This window comes from Hoplias malabaricus, chromosome 2 (assembly GCF_029633855.1).
Source record: "Hoplias malabaricus isolate fHopMal1 chromosome 2, fHopMal1.hap1, whole genome shotgun sequence".
Taxonomy (NCBI): Eukaryota; Metazoa; Chordata; class Actinopteri; order Characiformes; family Erythrinidae; genus Hoplias; species Hoplias malabaricus.
In genome coordinates this window covers 32,546,050-32,562,617 of record NC_089801.1, presented here as the reverse complement: position 1 = coordinate 32,562,617, position 16,568 = coordinate 32,546,050, and the positions used below count along the sequence as shown (strand labels likewise).

At 42.8% G+C, this 16,568-nt stretch overlaps 1 protein-coding gene across 3 annotated transcripts in view; it reads left to right on the top strand.

Annotated features, from left to right (window-relative positions):
* The window catches only part of tmem132e (transmembrane protein 132E), a 293,081-nt gene that overhangs the window by 233,453 nt on the left and 43,060 nt on the right, over window positions 1-16,568 (top strand). For all 3 annotated transcript variants that reach the window (XM_066660167.1, XM_066660166.1, XM_066660165.1), the window contains exon 3: window positions 5,468-5,605. In XM_066660167.1, coding sequence (XP_066516264.1) covers window positions 5,468-5,605 — 138 coding nt within the window. The remainder of the gene's footprint in view (window positions 1-5,467; window positions 5,606-16,568) is intronic.

Sequence of the window (16,568 nt, the reverse complement as noted above, 5' to 3'; positions counted from 1 at the left end):
TTTGTTGGTTTAGTACAGGTTTGTTTGGTTTAGTTCTGGTTTGTTTGGTTTTTTTTGGATTACTTTTGGTTTGTTTGGTTTTGTTGGTTTAGTACAGGTTTGTTTGGCTTTGTAGGTTTAGTTCTGATTTGTTTGGTTATGTTGGTTTAGTTCTAGTTTATTTGGTTTTGTTGGTTTAGTACAGGTTTGTTTGGTTTTGTTGGTTTAGTTCTGGTTTATTTGGTTTTGTTGGTTTAGTTCTGATTTGATTGGTTTTGTTGGTTTAGTTCTGGTTTATTTGGTTTTGTTGGTTTAGTTCTGGTTTGTTTGGTTTTGTTTGTTTAGTTCTGGTTTGTTTGGTTTTGTTGGTTTAGTCCTGGTTTATTTGGTTTTGTTGGTTTAGTTCTGGTTTGTTTGGTTTTGTTGGTTTAGTTCTGGTTTGTGTTGTTGTTTAACTCTTGTACGACTTATTATATGAATTTTCTTAATGGTGTCCCCAAGCATTAGGAGCCTCATTGCCCCCTGGGCTTCCTGTAGTGTACTGCAGTTTGTCAGACTGACTATGTGAAGAAATAATTTTTCTGTTAAAATGAATTATGCAATGATATTTCTTCTGATCAAGTTTGTTGACCAACAATAACTAGCAGTAAATTAGCCAGGATGGGTTACATGGTTTTAGGAGGAACCGTTTATTAAAACAGTAGCCGCCTTCATTTCTAAACTATTCAGAACACATAGTGAAACTCTTTATGCCCTAAAGGGAATTTGCGAGAGTTGACCGCTGATAAGTGCTGACCACAACAAAGGGGACTTTGGCATTCGTCCCAACACGCTTTCAGAAATATGTTCATGTGTGATATGATTTTCCTCAGAATAAACCCCCTCAGCACTTCTACCTTAAAATTCTGCTAGCCAATAAAACACAATAAAACACATTCTTTTATATTGAAGCATTTTGTGAGGTCAGCGTTGTCCAGACTCTCTCATGATTAGAGTGTGCATTTTGTTCTGGCCGGGCTTTTAAGCAAAGACAAGAGCACGTAGTGCCCACTGTCTACTGACATGGACAGTGAAATGTCAGCGGCCTGACCGTCAGAACTGAGCTCCACTCGTCTTATCAAATAAATTGGACACGCATACGCACACACACACGCACACACACACACAAAATCGACTGGACAGAAAGGTTTTGCCTGACCCCTGGCTCTTCCTCTCACTGAGGTTCGCTGATGGGAAAACTACTTATAATAATTGTGCTCTAGAAGGGATTCTCTCTCTCTCTCTCTCTCTCTCTCTCTCTCACACACACACATACACACACATGCTTGCTCTTACTTGTTATCTTAGCAACTGCAAGTGATCTGTGTGTGTGTCTGTCTGTCTGTCCCTGGCCACCTCCATTGCCTTGTGTTTTATTATATTCTCTCTCACTCACTCGCCCTACCCCCATTCCCATCCCACCCCCTCCTTCTCTCGTTCTCTCTCTCTCTCTCTCTCTCTCTGTGTGTGTGTGTGTATGTCAAACCTTCTTGTCATCTGTTTTTTCCCCTATTTGACTTATGGCTCTTTCTCTCATTCTCTGGAATTTTTTTCCACCTCTGACCCCCCCCCCCCTCCCACCTCTCCTCTTCTTTTCCTTCTTTTACTCTCTCTCTCTCTCTCATTCTCTCTGAATCACACATCCATCCACATATGTGTGTGTCACTACAGATTACACCGTGTGTTCAAACAAGCAGATGCTGCCCACTCTAGCGTCCACTCAGTGGTCATTTTGTTAAGTAAACACACTGTATAAATCTGACAGACTTCGACTGAGTACTGATCTGAGTCATATTTTACCTTCACCAGCCCACAGAGTGTGTGTGTGTGTGTGTGTGTGTGTGTGTGTGTGTGTGTGTGTGTGTGTGTATGCACACACACGTCATTGCCTCAGAGCAACCAAAGGCTTGTGGATACTGGAATTCTGATGCAGGTTGTTGCATGCTGTTGACCATGTTTCCACCGCAGCTGGCTGTAAGTGTCGGGTATTGATTGATACATCAGTAAACGTGTGTGGAGGTCACCATTAGCACATGGACCGCTGAATAATCGGGGGTTGAGGAAGGAGCTCATTTGTTTTTCACTGACAAACCGCATCTGCTAAAGTGCCTGCAAGCTCAAGAGAATCTAATGGAGGGCTCTACATCTACAGATGAGTCGGGAAAGAAAAGAGGGAGAGAGAGAGAGGGAGCAAAGAAATAAATGACAATAGCTGTGGCTGCCCAGATTTAGCTGCTGAGGAGGGACTTATTATTTATTATTATTTGTTTTCTCTCTCTTTTTTCCTTTTTGCTTGAATGCAGAGAGAGGGAGAAAGAGAGAGAAAGAGATAGAGAGGGAGAGTGGCTAATTCCTTGGAGACATGCCACTGCTGACATTTCTCTTCTTGCTTATTTACGGTGTTTTTCTCTCTGTTTTTATATATATATATATATATACATTTTTTTATTTCCCCTCAGTTCCCATCTTTCAGCAACTAAAAGATCATTGCAAGGCCAGAATTATCCATCACTGCTAACTTTCCCCACCGCTGCCCCCTGGCTCTGGTTAGCCCCTGGATTCGGTTCGCCCCTGCTGAGCCCAGATCAGTGGCCCCTGCAGCTCAGATAGGGAGGTAATTGCCACTGACTGGTCCAGGATTGGACCAGAGAGGGAGAAGACAGGCCTGTCCGGATATTTATAATTGGTGTCCCAGGCTCACAGGACATCAGCCGCTACAACAGCAAATGCGGCCAAATGCTGAAACTGCTGTTTTGGGGAGACGAAGGTTGGGTTGAGAGAGAGAGAGAGAGAGAGAGAGAGACTCAGTCACAGTGGGAGTGGGTTTTATAATGGTCTAATTTAACTTTTTTTGCATTGGTAGTGATTGTAACCATACATCAGTGGTGGTGATGGTATCCAGCAATCCAGCTCTTTCCAGATGTGTTAGTGTTAGATGGTGTTCCATCACTCAGATAAACACATGGTTCCACTGCTTCAAATACCCTTCTATCCTGCTCTAGGCATCAGACGTCATGGAATTTCACCCTGTATTATTCACACCAAAGTTTCCCTTCTTTTAAAGTGCCCAAAAACACTTTCAACTGCCCTGCTGACCAATCCTTTGCGGTTTCCCCTCGTGTGTAAGATTAGATGATGTCCAGTTTCAAAGCCAGCCTGCATCTCTATGATATTTAACATTTCCACCAGTGGAAAAAGCACTGTGACTATAGCTGTGTGTAGTGGAGTCCAGAGGAGGTGAGATAAAGGCATGTGGTCAGACTGGGTAAAATAGATGACTGGAGCAGCCACAGTTGGTCATGGTCCACTCCTCAAAGAGGAGGGTCAGTGTGTGTGTAGTTTATTACTTTTTTTTTTTTTTATCAGGTAGCTGCAGCTGGACGAAGCAGTTCAAAAGGAACCAGAGCAGGCCTTTGAAAGCGTGTTCGGGGTTTATTCCGCAGGAAGATTGCGCTTGTCGCATGTCTGACACTTTGGTCAGCTTTTTGCCATGGTCAGTTGGAGTCTAATATACAGCTGCGTAATCCAGCGATGACTTAATATTATTATTGCAATATCACAGTATCTAGAGGACCTCTTAATATGGCCGTGTAATATAACGATGATCGATTGTTATTATAGGTTTGTAATAATGTAGTCACCATTAACAATGTATTTTACAGCCTTTCACCACGGTCACTCAAAGTATACATGACCTCCTCCTAATATGGCTGCAAAGTAAAATAGATGATGCTTATTAAGATATCACAGTAATAAAGTTGTAATAACTATAAATTATGTGTTATATTATACAGTCTTTTTGCTAGTCACTGAAAGGCTAGAGGACCTATGAATATGGCTGTATAATATATTAATGATTAACTGTGAGAGTATTGTAATAATGTAATGAGTTGATTATCAGATTTTGTCTATTTTTGGTGTGGTCACTTATTGCTTATTTATTACATTGCTACAAAGGTAATAACACATGTATAACATATTACAAGCATTTTTTCAGATATTCTAAGCTTGTGAGACTCAGAGCTGAGCACTGATGAGAGATTGAGAGATATTATCTCTCTCTCTCTCTCTCTCTCTCTCTCTCTCTCTCTCTCTCTGTTGACCCAGACAGAAGCAGTTATAAGGTGATAGTGCAGACTGTTATCAGGGAGTCGGAGCTGAGCTGATTGCCAGTGATCTACGGGGGGGCGGGGTGAGGGGGGTGCACCATTATGCGAGTCAACCACAGCCCAGAGCCCTGTAATCACACACTCGCACCTCATTACAGGTGTTAAAAACCCTCCTTTCCCCAGCTCACAGCATCCCTCCCTCCACCCCACCCACCCCCACCTGGTCCTGGATCAGATCCACCACACTGCACTTTCACGGTCACCACTGCTGCATAGTGGGATGGTTTGGACACACATTGGATGGTTTTGTATTTTGATATTCCTTTAAGGAACTGTATATTTTAAAAAGACATTTAATAAACAGATATACACACCTTTATATATATATATTTTATTGAAATTCCTCAGGAAAGAAATTAAAAACATAAGAAAAAAGGAAGAAAAGAAAGAAATAGAAAAGAGAGAGAGGGCAGAAAAGGAGAGAACGTCAAAACCGATGAAACAGGCACATGCCACTGTTAATAAATGATGTAGGAATGTGTTTTAGTGCAGTTTTGAGGATTGAAGAGGCAGTGTGTGTGTGTGTGGGGGGGGGGGTTCTCCTGGTAAATTGGGCCCTACAGCTTTGGGGTGAGTTGTTGAAGAGCTGTTCCTGTTTAATAAAGGCCTGCCTCGGCGCGAAAGCCTCTGTGACATGAATAAATAAGTGAAACATCTTCATCCAAGAAGTTAGTATGGCTTGTTTTTCTCTGTGTGTGTGTGTGCTTTTAAGAGAGAGAGAGAGAGAGAGAAGCAGAGGACCACTGTGTGTATCATTGCAATGGAAAGCCTTTTTAAATCTTGTGTCTCTGTGTATATACAATGGTATTTGTGTTTGCTCGTGTGTGTATTTGGTCTATGTTTGTGCCACTCTGTGTATTCACACTCATATTGTCTACATTTCCACTGTTCTCTCGAACCTAAAGACGTCCACTCTTTTAAAAACCTGACGATTCAATGCTTAGAGGTCTCAAAGGATGTGTAGGCTTCAAGAAGAAGCATTTCCTGAGAAAGGGAATGTGAATCTGACAGGGTTAAAGATCTGTTCTCATGCTGAAAGCTGTTTTTATGTTTGACATTGAGGTCCATTCATTGTTGGTCATGACTGTTCCTTTTCATAGACCCCTATAGAACTATATAACTCCAGCTGCTTCTTATCCTTTGTGCCCTTGTCGAATGTGAAGCGGGTCATGACTGCAGGCCGACCACGCGTCTCCGCTCATTCCTCCTGAATATGTCGGATTAACCTTAAAGCTTGGGCACTGATACTCACTCACTCTCACTCTCTCTCTCCATCCCAGGGTGAAGGCGAAGAAAGGGGTGAATCTGCTGAGCACGAAGGCGAAGAGCAGCCAGTGGAAGGTGGAGTGGGAGGTGCAGTCGGGGGCCAAGCACTCCATTGCCACGGTGGAAGTCAGCAAGATCAAAGGGGTCCCTGGGTAAGATCTCAAAGCTTCTTGTCAGAATTCGCTCGGGGTTGGCACTGCCCTTTTTTTACATCTAGCGTCATGTTCTTACTGTGTTTTTGACGTTTCCCGCCCCCTGGCACTTGTCCTTCTGTCGTTTTGTCTTTGATTGATGTGTGAATGCCACTATTTGGCTCCGCCCACTTACAGTTTCTTTCAGAACAGGGCTGTACACTACTTGAAAGTGAATCTACTGAGCACACAGTTTCTTCAAAACAATACCCGTAGAACGGAATGCTCCAAGATCAGCATGCTGTGTCCAGCGTCGACTAGAGGGGTATAAGTTCCACAGGACTGGGACCAGTTTATCTTTGTTTTCTAGACTGCTGGAGCACTATCCAATGAGTTTGAGATGAGTCGGAGTTACTAATCACACTTGACTTTACTAATTCACTTGTGGTTCAGTGCTCCACAGCTGTTTATCTCTGTGCTAAGAACAATATAAAAAATGGAGATCATTACAAGCCACTTTTTTGAAAACGTAGGTCTAGGGTTACCCCTATATACAGTATATACAGTATATACAGCAAAATTGTTCAACCCCAATTGCAAATTAACGTCATTAGCAAAATGTACACATTTTTTGGCTGTTTGCAAAAAAACACAAACAAAATCTAAAAACAAAATTGAACAATTAAAAACCTCAATACATTTATTTAAAAAAAGCATGCATCACAATCACTTTACAAATATTTTCTAGAATAATAATTGAATTTTTTTTTTGAACTAATTATTAAGGAATATTTCAGTGCTTTTCCTCCGCATGGATCCGGCTCAACACGACTCGACACGGCTCGCTTTTCCACTGGAATGGCTCCCCCACAAAATGGAGCCAGTAACTGTCGCTGGCTTTTAAAACCACAGCGGCGGCAGTAGAGTTAGGCACTGTTTACTCATCGTGTATTCGCATGTTGTTTTAGTTTTTGGACTGAACACGGCTCCGTGCCCCAGTTTTACTTGTTGTATGTTCAGCTTTCACTGGAAAATTTCGTCGGCCATCAGCCCAAGGAGCATATAAACCTCTTCAAAACACCTCGAGGTAAAGTTACGAGCTGCTGTTGTGAGTCTGATAAAAGTAAAAGCTGTTGTAACTTAAGAGATTTAACAAGTTGCGGTTTGTGATGGATGTGAATGAGCTCTGCATTTCCTGGTGATTGACATGGCTCTGGCCAATCAGTGCTCTGCAGGGTTTACACATCACTGTTTAGTACCTACTCAGCACGGTTGGAACCCGGAGCGAGTTGGGACTGAAAACGTATCAGGTTCCAAGGACTAGGTACCAGATTTAGCCAGTGGAAAAGCAATAGAGCCGTGTGGAGTAGAGTTGTGTAAATGCCATTAGTGAAACTGCAGGACATAGCCCATGGTTCCATAGGAATGCACCAGGTCTGAAAGTTTGTACAAAAGGAATTTACAGTTGATTCAATTCAAGAGAGAAAGCCTGTGAGTTTGCCATTCTTTTTTCTTTCAAATCCATTTTCCTGTATAAATAGCTGCATGTTATTACATGATACTGCATAGAGCTGTACTCATTTCACACTCCTGTGATTGATGCTGATTCTCTCAGCCAATGAGATTGGAGTTTGGAATTTCCGGGAGTTGCTGAATAGTTAGTGAGTGGAGTGTTAGTTCTCTGAGTCGTTTGAGGCAGAGACTGTAATAAGGCAGTATAAAATAATGCGGCTGTCGTAAGAATATATGAGCTTTCAGAATGGTCCGGAAAAGAACACAGAGTTATTACAGCACCATTAACTGTTTGAAAGATTCACTGAGAAATCATCTGATTTGTTTAGTTCCCTTGTTTAAAGCTGCAGTGTGTAAGATTTAGGAGGTCTGTCAGCCGAAAGGTGCTATATTACATGAAAAGGAAGCAGGTCCCAGGTTCCAAAAGAGTTCTTACAGTTCCTACAGTAGCCCAGAGTGGACAAACCAAACACTGGCTCTGGAGAACGCCTTTCCTGTTTCTAGGTTGAAGCAGAAGTTTTGAAAGGGAGAGGTGAGGGAGGGGTATTCGGTTGCTTTGCATTGCTTTGATATGTCTGTCATCCCTGCTTTGACAGGTGTTATTGATCACGGTGAGGTTGGATAGATGAGGATCTGTCAGTTGTTGTGATATGCGGATCATGTGTGGAAGTTAAAGCATTCTTCAGTTTACACAGCAGGCACTGGGCTGAACATTCTGAATAATTTTGACCTAATCCAGTTACAAAGGGTTAGCTGTTTACAGAGTGTTTATAAAGTCTTTTGTTGCGAGTGATATAAACCTGCTTGCATACTCGTTCATTTAAACATGTTCTTTTAAATAGTAATGAGCCAGGTATGCAGTATTTTAGCAGTAGACCAAAAAGACAACAGTAACTCCAGGCTGCTGAGGGTTAAGACTTTATGTCAATAGTGAATTCTTGGTGTAAACAGGTAAGGGGAGGGCTGCTGTAGAGTCCAGGCATCAGCTTAACGCCACTGATTTTGTTTGTGGTTTAGCACTCTAAGCCTCTTAGCTTTCTTATTCCTCTGTATTGATGCTGCTGGACTAATCTCAGCTGTTCTTACAAACATACTGAGAGCTGCAAATACTTGCAGGTAAGTCTTGTTCTTGGCCATGTTCAAAGGAAACCCAACTCATCCAGGCAGCTCCTCGTCCAATGTCCTTCCAAATCATGAGTGGCGTTAAGGAGCTGGCTCTCGTTTTACAGCCATAACTACTTTCAGCCTTGTAGGAAGGATGTTGGGTGACTGGACCTTCGAGCACTGCTTTCAGCTACGAAAAACATTACTGTGGTCAATTTGTGAAGTTGGGTGATCAGTTCTGGACCACAAACCCCACTCAGCTCAGTCCAAAGAGTCACAGATTCTTCGATTCCTGTCAGTTGAGGTGGGACCTCCATGAATGCTACATGGTCTTCCATCCCAACCCAAAGATGCTAGATTTTATTAAGATCTGGGGATCTCTTGTTTTCCTCAAACCATTCCTGAACACTGTTGTGGAGATGCTCTGACCATGACATTGACCGTCACACTTCTGAAAGTGACTCCCATTCTTATTCTCCCAGTTCTCCTGTTCCCAGTATCAACTTCAAGAACAGAGTCTTCACTTTCTGTCTGATATATCCCACCCCTCCACAGCTGCCACTGCAAGTAAGCTTTTCACTTCCCCTGATGCAGTTTTAATTGTGACTGACTGGTACATGTAAGCAGATTTTGGCTTTTGCTGGATGTATAATGATTGCCAGCGACTTTACGAAAGGCAGCATATGGAACCGACCGCAGTATGGATTGCTGTTTGGAGGCTGAACGCTCCGTGATGGTGTTCTGGAGAAAAATGGTAGTAATTGAAGTATAAGGGCATTCCATAATTCTCCTCACAGTGAACAAAAGGCAAATCAATAAAAGCACAGGCAGTAGGTTTGGCTGAAAGTAAGAGGTCCGCACATCCTTCTAATACACAATTCTAATAGCTTTTCACTTTCTTGATCGTTCCTCATCTGCAGTAAACCTCTCAGAGATCTACATCTTTGGCTCGGTCCATATTCCAGAGTCAGGTGAAAACTCTGGTGGATAGATGGATAATTTTCCTTTTTTTTCCATTCGATTTCTCGACACTGGGTTTTGGAGCTGTTAAGATGCAGTAAAGATGACGAGGTCCTCAAGCTGTTTTCCAGCTGGTGCTGTTAAGTGCAATACCGTTAATGGGGGACCCTTCTGTAATGGCACATTTAAGTGTAATATGTCTTTTCTGCCTTCCTTTTTCTTCGTGCTGTATTCAGTATATGTTTAAAGTAATGTGTTCGGCTTGGCCTTAAAAGCACAGGTATATTCCTGACAACAATAAAAGAGACTTCCATTAATAAGGCACGGCTGCATTGTGCTTCAAAAAACCACACGCTGAACCAGGGCTTACGGTAAATGTAGCTTTTGTGTAGAGCTTTTATCACCGAATGTGCCATGTGCCCAGGTTTAGGAGAAAAACATGTGGAAATACCTGGCTGAGGTGAAAGTTTGATTTGTGCAGTAGGTAAATGCACATCTTTAATGGAACTTACAGGGCTGATGTTTTATTCATTTGCTGTTTACTGTTTGCAATAAAGCGCCTGTTTACGTTTGCATATATCTTTAAGATGCTCTTAGCCAGATTGACTTAAATACATACAAAGGATAAAATGACTCATGGGAAATGACAAGAAAATTGGCATAAAAATGCCTTATCGTGGCGTTATTGCATTGCCATGAACTTCAAATATCAATCTTGACCAATAAATATTATGATGACGATACGTGATGTACATTTAATATTGTTTTTGTTTACACAGAAAAAAAAAGTTATTTCTTCTCTGGGGTTTAGTTCCCTGCTCAGACAGAAAAAGCACACAATAAAAGTCCTTAGGCAAGACTTCGAAAGGCAGAGTTATACTTCCGCATTGACTGCCCCCTTTAAAAAAGCTCTATAGCTTCCTAATGTGCCATAATGTGAATGCACACTTAATGTTTTTATTTTGTGTTTTCAAATAGCTATGTGAATAAATTAAATGAATAAATTAAATTAATGAATTGGTGTCTGCATTGCTCTGCAATTACACTGCCACACCTCTAGGGCTGAATATCAAACATTTTCATCTACACTATGTAGTAAACAATGCAGTAGTGCAGTGCAATTACTTCTAAAAATCTTTAAAGTGCACTAGTTATGGGGTAGGTTGTTGTTTGCCAGAAAAAAAAACAAATACAAAGCCGGTACGTTTTTCCACATGATTCCATTTTTTTTATTCATTCATTCATTCATTATCTGTAACCCTTATCCAGTTCAGGGTCGCAGTGGGTCCAGAGCCTACCTGGAATCATTGGGTGCAAGGCGGGAATACACCCTGGAGGGGGCGCCAGTCCTTCACAGGGCAACACAGACACACACACAAATTCACTCACACACTCACACCTACGGACACTTTTTGAGTCGCCAATCCACCTACCAACGTGTGTTTTTGGACCGTGGGAGGAAACCGGAGCACCCGGAGGAAACCCACGCGGACACAGGGAGAACACACCAACTCCTCACAGACAGTCACCCGGAGCGGGAAACGAACCCACAACCTCCAGGTCCCTGGAGCTTTGTGACTGCCCCCTTTTTTTTAATAATTTATTATTTTTATTACAATATTTATACATCCCTGACAGCCACACCAAGTCTGTGGAAATTTCTCGCTATGAATTTGCTGCTGTCGGCGATCGCTATAATGTAGAGAAGTTCAAGTTCCTGTACTTCTCCGGTTCAACATAAACAATGTCTGTTTGACCACTGACCAATCACAGTTGTTGTGTTCTGTGTCAAAGTGACACAGTTAAATTTTTGGAGAGGTACGCATCATGCTACAGCATAGGGTTTGTATCGACACGTTGCCTACAGCGTAGGTTCGATGCAGATTTAATAAAGATAAATAAAATAAATTGGGCTTAATACTGCGTTCACCTATATCTGTAGCATCAGTTAGAAATGATACTGTACATGTAAATACAGATGTATCACGATGCATCAGTGCATTTCAACACTTCCAGCTGTTAAAAGACCAGCAGAATTGTGACGTTGTCAGGTTGTGGTGCGATGCACAGCTCTGGACTGGAGAGGTGTTGCCGTCTCCATTGCAGCAAAGTGTCACTCTTGTTGAAAGCATTTGTGACGCTTCCTTTTGTGGCGTGAAACTGTGTTCCATATTTATTCACTCAGCTCCAGAGGGGTTTGGAGATCTGCTTATAGGAGACATCCTTCTCTTCTTCTCAGGCAAACCAAGTCTCCACCTGAGAGCTGTAAGGGATGTAGACCGTGGCATCATTAAATTACAGAAGTGCACTTACCTTAGAGAAGATCTTATACTCCACTTCTGAGGAGTGGTTTGAATCAAAGCCCATTGATTTTACAGCCAATCAGATGAGAAATCGAATAGGCGCTGAGAATGTTAACCAGTGATCAACTCAAAGACCAATTTGCCGTCATCTCAATCCAGCGTTCAGAGTCATGTCATATGTTTATAATTATAAGCAATGTTTTGAAACATGGCAATAGTCGATGACCAGCCTTTATTTACTTAATTCCCAGTGAAAGTGCCGTCAACTGCAGGTCAATCATTGATCATGTTGTCGGCTTCATTGGGTGTAAGATACTCCAATTATGTACGCATCCAAATAGTCAAAAATATCACAAATATAAAAGACTTTCTGAAACTGATTGAAAGGTACAGAGTAAATAAGCCTCTTAAGAATTCAGCAAGTTGACCACAAGAACTCAGTCCATCCTTCCACTCAGAATAGACAACACAGCATTATCATTCTGAAAAGAATTTCAGGAAGCAGCTACTGAGAAAAGGAAGGAGACACACTGATGATATGATAGAGATAGGGATAGAGTAATGCCTAGTGTTGATGTTAGGTTTAGGGTGACAACACAGGGGATTGGGATGGAACCATGTGCTGGGTTTATTAGGCAGAGCAAAGGTCAATGTCTAAAGATCAGTCCAGGAAAATAAGGGCAGAGGCAAAAGCCAATACAAGAAAGAAATAAAAGGGAGGAACATTAATATGACAATGAACGGAAAGGAACGGAAAGGAACATGACATGAATAAAAATGCTCAAAATGACGGGAGTAGTTTTTTGCGGAGAGTTTTGTGTGGTGCTTATTGCTTTCAGGTGTGTGAGTTAATGAGATGCCATGGCAACCAGGTCAATATTCTGGTGAGGGTGACACCTCGCGCGGAGGTAAAGCTTAGGTTAAAGGTGTGTTGTATGCATTAAGTGTTATATTAGCAGGGTGCAGTTCAGGCTTTGGAGGTGCAGACAGTCTTACACACTTGGCTGAGATGCTGGGCTGATAGAGGCCATTGTGGTTCATTAATGGCGAATGGTAGAAAATGCTACCAACTTCTAAGATTGGTCTTTGGATGTGGGGATAATATTCCTGCAGATTTCTTGCAGAACAGGACTGGAAATGAACAGAATGTGGTGGCTCTTCTTCTGTTTGTGTTTATTCAATTCAATCTCCTGTAACTGCTGCTGTGTTAATTTATTTTCTTTTTTTTTTATCATTATTGTTGTTGTCATTGCTTCATTTGTTTTTCCCAAGTTTCTCCACAGGCTGATGGGTTAATCAGGCGTAAAATGAGTCGAACTGCTGGATGTTTTAAAGCTCACAATGTTTAAATGACCGATTGTTGCCGAGACTCATCCCTGGCCTCTCCAGCGCGTGCGTGTGTGTGTGTTTGACCGCAGTATTGATCCTTAGCGACGGGTGGCTAATTAGAGTGATATTAACTTTGTAAATGCAGTGTCCAGCGAGGGGCACCAGGGATAGCAGCCACATTTGATGGAGATTGATTCCCATTTAAGGGCCTTCCCTTTAAATATTTTTTTCCCTCCAAACAAAAGGAAAGTAATCAAAGTTGGAAGTTAGCAAACACACCTGAGCGTGGTGCCAATCTGAGCGCCAGCATCGATCCCACCGAGCTACTCTCTAAACACTGCTGGACAGGGACGTGTCCAAGTGTGGATGGGGTCTGAAACTGTCTACAGGCGTGAGTGACTGAGTGAGTGTATGAAAGTCTACAGGCGTGAGTTACTGAGTGAGTGTATGAAACTGTCTACAGGCATGAGTGAGTGTATGAAACAGTCTACAGGAGTGAGTGACTGAGTGAGCGTATGAACCTGTGTACAGGCGTGAGTAACTGAGTGAGTGTATGAAACTGTCTACAGGCGTGAGTGACTGAGTGAGCGTATGAAACAGTCTACAGGCATGAGTGAGTGTATGAAACAGTCTACAGGCATGAGTGACAGAGTGAGCGTATGAAACAGTCTACAGGCGTGAGTGACAGAGTGAGCGTATGAAACAGTCTACAGGCATGAGTGAGTGTATGTAACAGTCTACAGGAGTGAGTGACTGAGTGAGCGTATGAAACTGTCTACAGGCGTGAGTGAATGAGTGAGCGTATGAACCTGTCTACAGGCGTGAGTGACAGAGTGAGCGTATGAAACAGTCTACAGGCGTGAGTGACAGAGTGAGCGTATGAAACAGTCTAAAGGAGTGAGTGACTGAGTGAGCGTATGAACCTGTGTACAGGCGTGAGTAACTGAGTGAGTGTATGAAACTGTCTACAGGCGTGAGTGACTGAGTGAGCGTATGAAACAGTCTACAGGCATGAGTGAGTGTATGAAACAGTCTACAGGCGTGAGTGACAGAGTGAGCGTATGAAACAGTCTACAGGCATGAGTGAGTGTATGTAACAGTCTACAGGAGTGAGTGACTGAGTGAGCGTATGAAACTGTCTACAGGCGTGAGTGAATGAGTGAGCGTATGAACCTGTCTACAGACATGAGTGACTGAGTGAGCGTATTATACAGTCTACAGGCGTGAGTGAAGGAGTGAGCGTATGAACCTGTCTACAGGCATGAGTGACTGAGTGAGCGTATGAACCTGTCTACAGACATGAGTGACTGAGTGAGTGTATTATACAGTCTACAGGCGTGAGTGAAGGAGTGAGCGTATGAACCTGTCTACAGGCATGAGTGACTGAGTGAGCGTATTATACAGTCTACAGGTGTGAGTGAATGAGTGAGCGTATGAACCTGTCTACAGACATGAGTGACTGAGTGAGCGTATTATACAGTCTATAGGCGTGAGTGAAGGAGTGAGCGTATGAACCTGTCTACAGGCATGAGTGACTGAGTGAGCGTATTATACAGTCTACAGGCGTGAGTGAATGAGTGAGCGTATGAACCTGTCTACAGGCGTGAGGGACTGAGTGAGTTTATGAAACTGTCTACAGGCGTGAGTGAATGAGTGAGCGTATGAACCTGTCTACATACATGAGTGACTGAGTGAGTGTATTATACAGTCTACAGGCGTGAGTGAATGAGTGAGTGTATGAACCTGTCTACAGACATGAGTGACTGAGTGAGCGCATTATACAGTCTACAGGCGTGAGTGAAGGAGTGAGCATATGAACCTGTCTACAGGCATGAGTGACTGAGTGAGCGTATGAACCTGTCTACAGGCGTGAGTGACTGAGTGAGTTTATGAAACAGTCTACAGGCGTGAGTGACTGAGTGAGCATGTGAAACTGTCTACAGGCGTGAGTGACTGATTGAGCATGTGAAACTGTCTACAGGCGTGAGTGACTGATTGAGTGTATGAAAGCCTGCAGGCGTGAGTGACTGAGTGAGTGTATGAAACAGTCTACAGGCCTGAGTGACTGAGTGAGTGTATGAAACAGTCTACAGGCCTGAGTGACTGAGTGAGTGTATGAAACAGTCTACAGGCCTGAGTGACTGAGTGAGTGTATGAAACAGTCTACAGGCCTGAGTGAGTGTATGAAACAGTCTATAGGCGTGAGCGACTGACTGAGTGTATGAAACAGTCTACAGGCGTGAGTGATGAGTGAGTTTATGAAACAGTCTACAGGCGTGAGTGATGAGTGAGTTTATGAAACAGTCTACAGGTGTGAGTGAGTTTATGAAACAGTCTACAGGCATGAGTGATAAGTGAGAGTATGAAACAGTCTGCAGGCGTGAGTGACTGAGTGAGTGTATGAAACAGTCTACAGGCCTGAGTGACTGAGTGAGTGTATGAAACAGTCTACAGGTGTGAGTGACTGAGTGAGTGTATGAAACAGTCTACAGGCCTGAGTGACTGAGTGAGTGTATGAAACAGTCTACAGGCCTGAGTGACTGAGTGAGTGTATGAAACAGTCTACAGGTGTGAGTGATGAGTGAGTTTATGAAACAGTCTACAGGTGTGAGTGATGAGTGAGTTTATGAAACAGTCTACAGGTGTGAGTGATGAGTGAGTTTATGAAACAGTCTACAGGCGTGAGTGATGAGTGAGTTTATGAAACAGTCTACAGGTGTGAGTGATGAGTGAGTTTATGAAACAGTCTACAGGCGTGAGTGATGAGTGAGTTTATGAAACAGTCTACAGGCGTGAGTGATGAGTGAGTGTATGAAACAGTCTACAGGCGTGAGTGATGAGTGAGAGTATGAAACAGTCTACAGGCGTGAGTGATGAGTGAGTTTATGAAACAGTCTACAGGCGTGAGTGATGAGTGAGTTTATGAAACAGTCTACAGGCGTGAGTGATGAGTGAGTTTATGAAACAGTCTACAGGCGTGAGTGATGAGTGAGTTTATGAAACAGTCTACAGGTGTGAGTGATGAGTGAGTGTATGAAACAGTCTACAGGCATGAGTGAGAGTATGAAACAGTCTACAGGTGTGAGTGATGAGTGAGTTTATGAAACAGTCTACAGGTGTGAGTGAGTGTATGAAACAGTCTACAGGTGTGAGTGATGAGTGAGTTTATGAAACAGTCTACAGGGGTGAGTGATGAGTGAGTTTATGAAACAGTCTACAGGTGTGAGTGATGAGTGAGTTTATGAAACAGTCTACAGGCGTGAGTGATGAGTGAGTTTATGAAACAGTCTACAGGCGTGAGTGATGAGTGAGTGTATGAAACAGTCTACAGGCGTGAGTGATGAGTGAGTGTATGAAACAGTCTACAGGTGTGAGTGATGAGTGAGTGTATGAAACAGTCTACAGGTGTGAGTGATGAGTGAGTGTATGAAACAGTCTACAGGTGTGAGTGATGAGTGAGTGTATGAAACAGTCTACAGGTGTGAGTGATGAGTGAGTTTATGAAACAGTCTACAGGTGTGAGTGATGAGTGAGTTTATGAAACAGTCTACAGGCATGAGTGACTTAGTGAATGAGTTAGTTTGCTCTTGTGATGGTCGGTCGGTTGCAGTCAGTTGTCAGTGAGGCTCACCAATGGAAAAGGACTGGTAGATGTAAAGATGATGCTGCTGTTTCAGAGATCAGCGCATATTCTGGGGATTCCAGCTCAGAACTGACACCCTTACACCATACACAGGAACGTATTTATCACAGAGTCTTAAAGCCCTGAGTCTGCG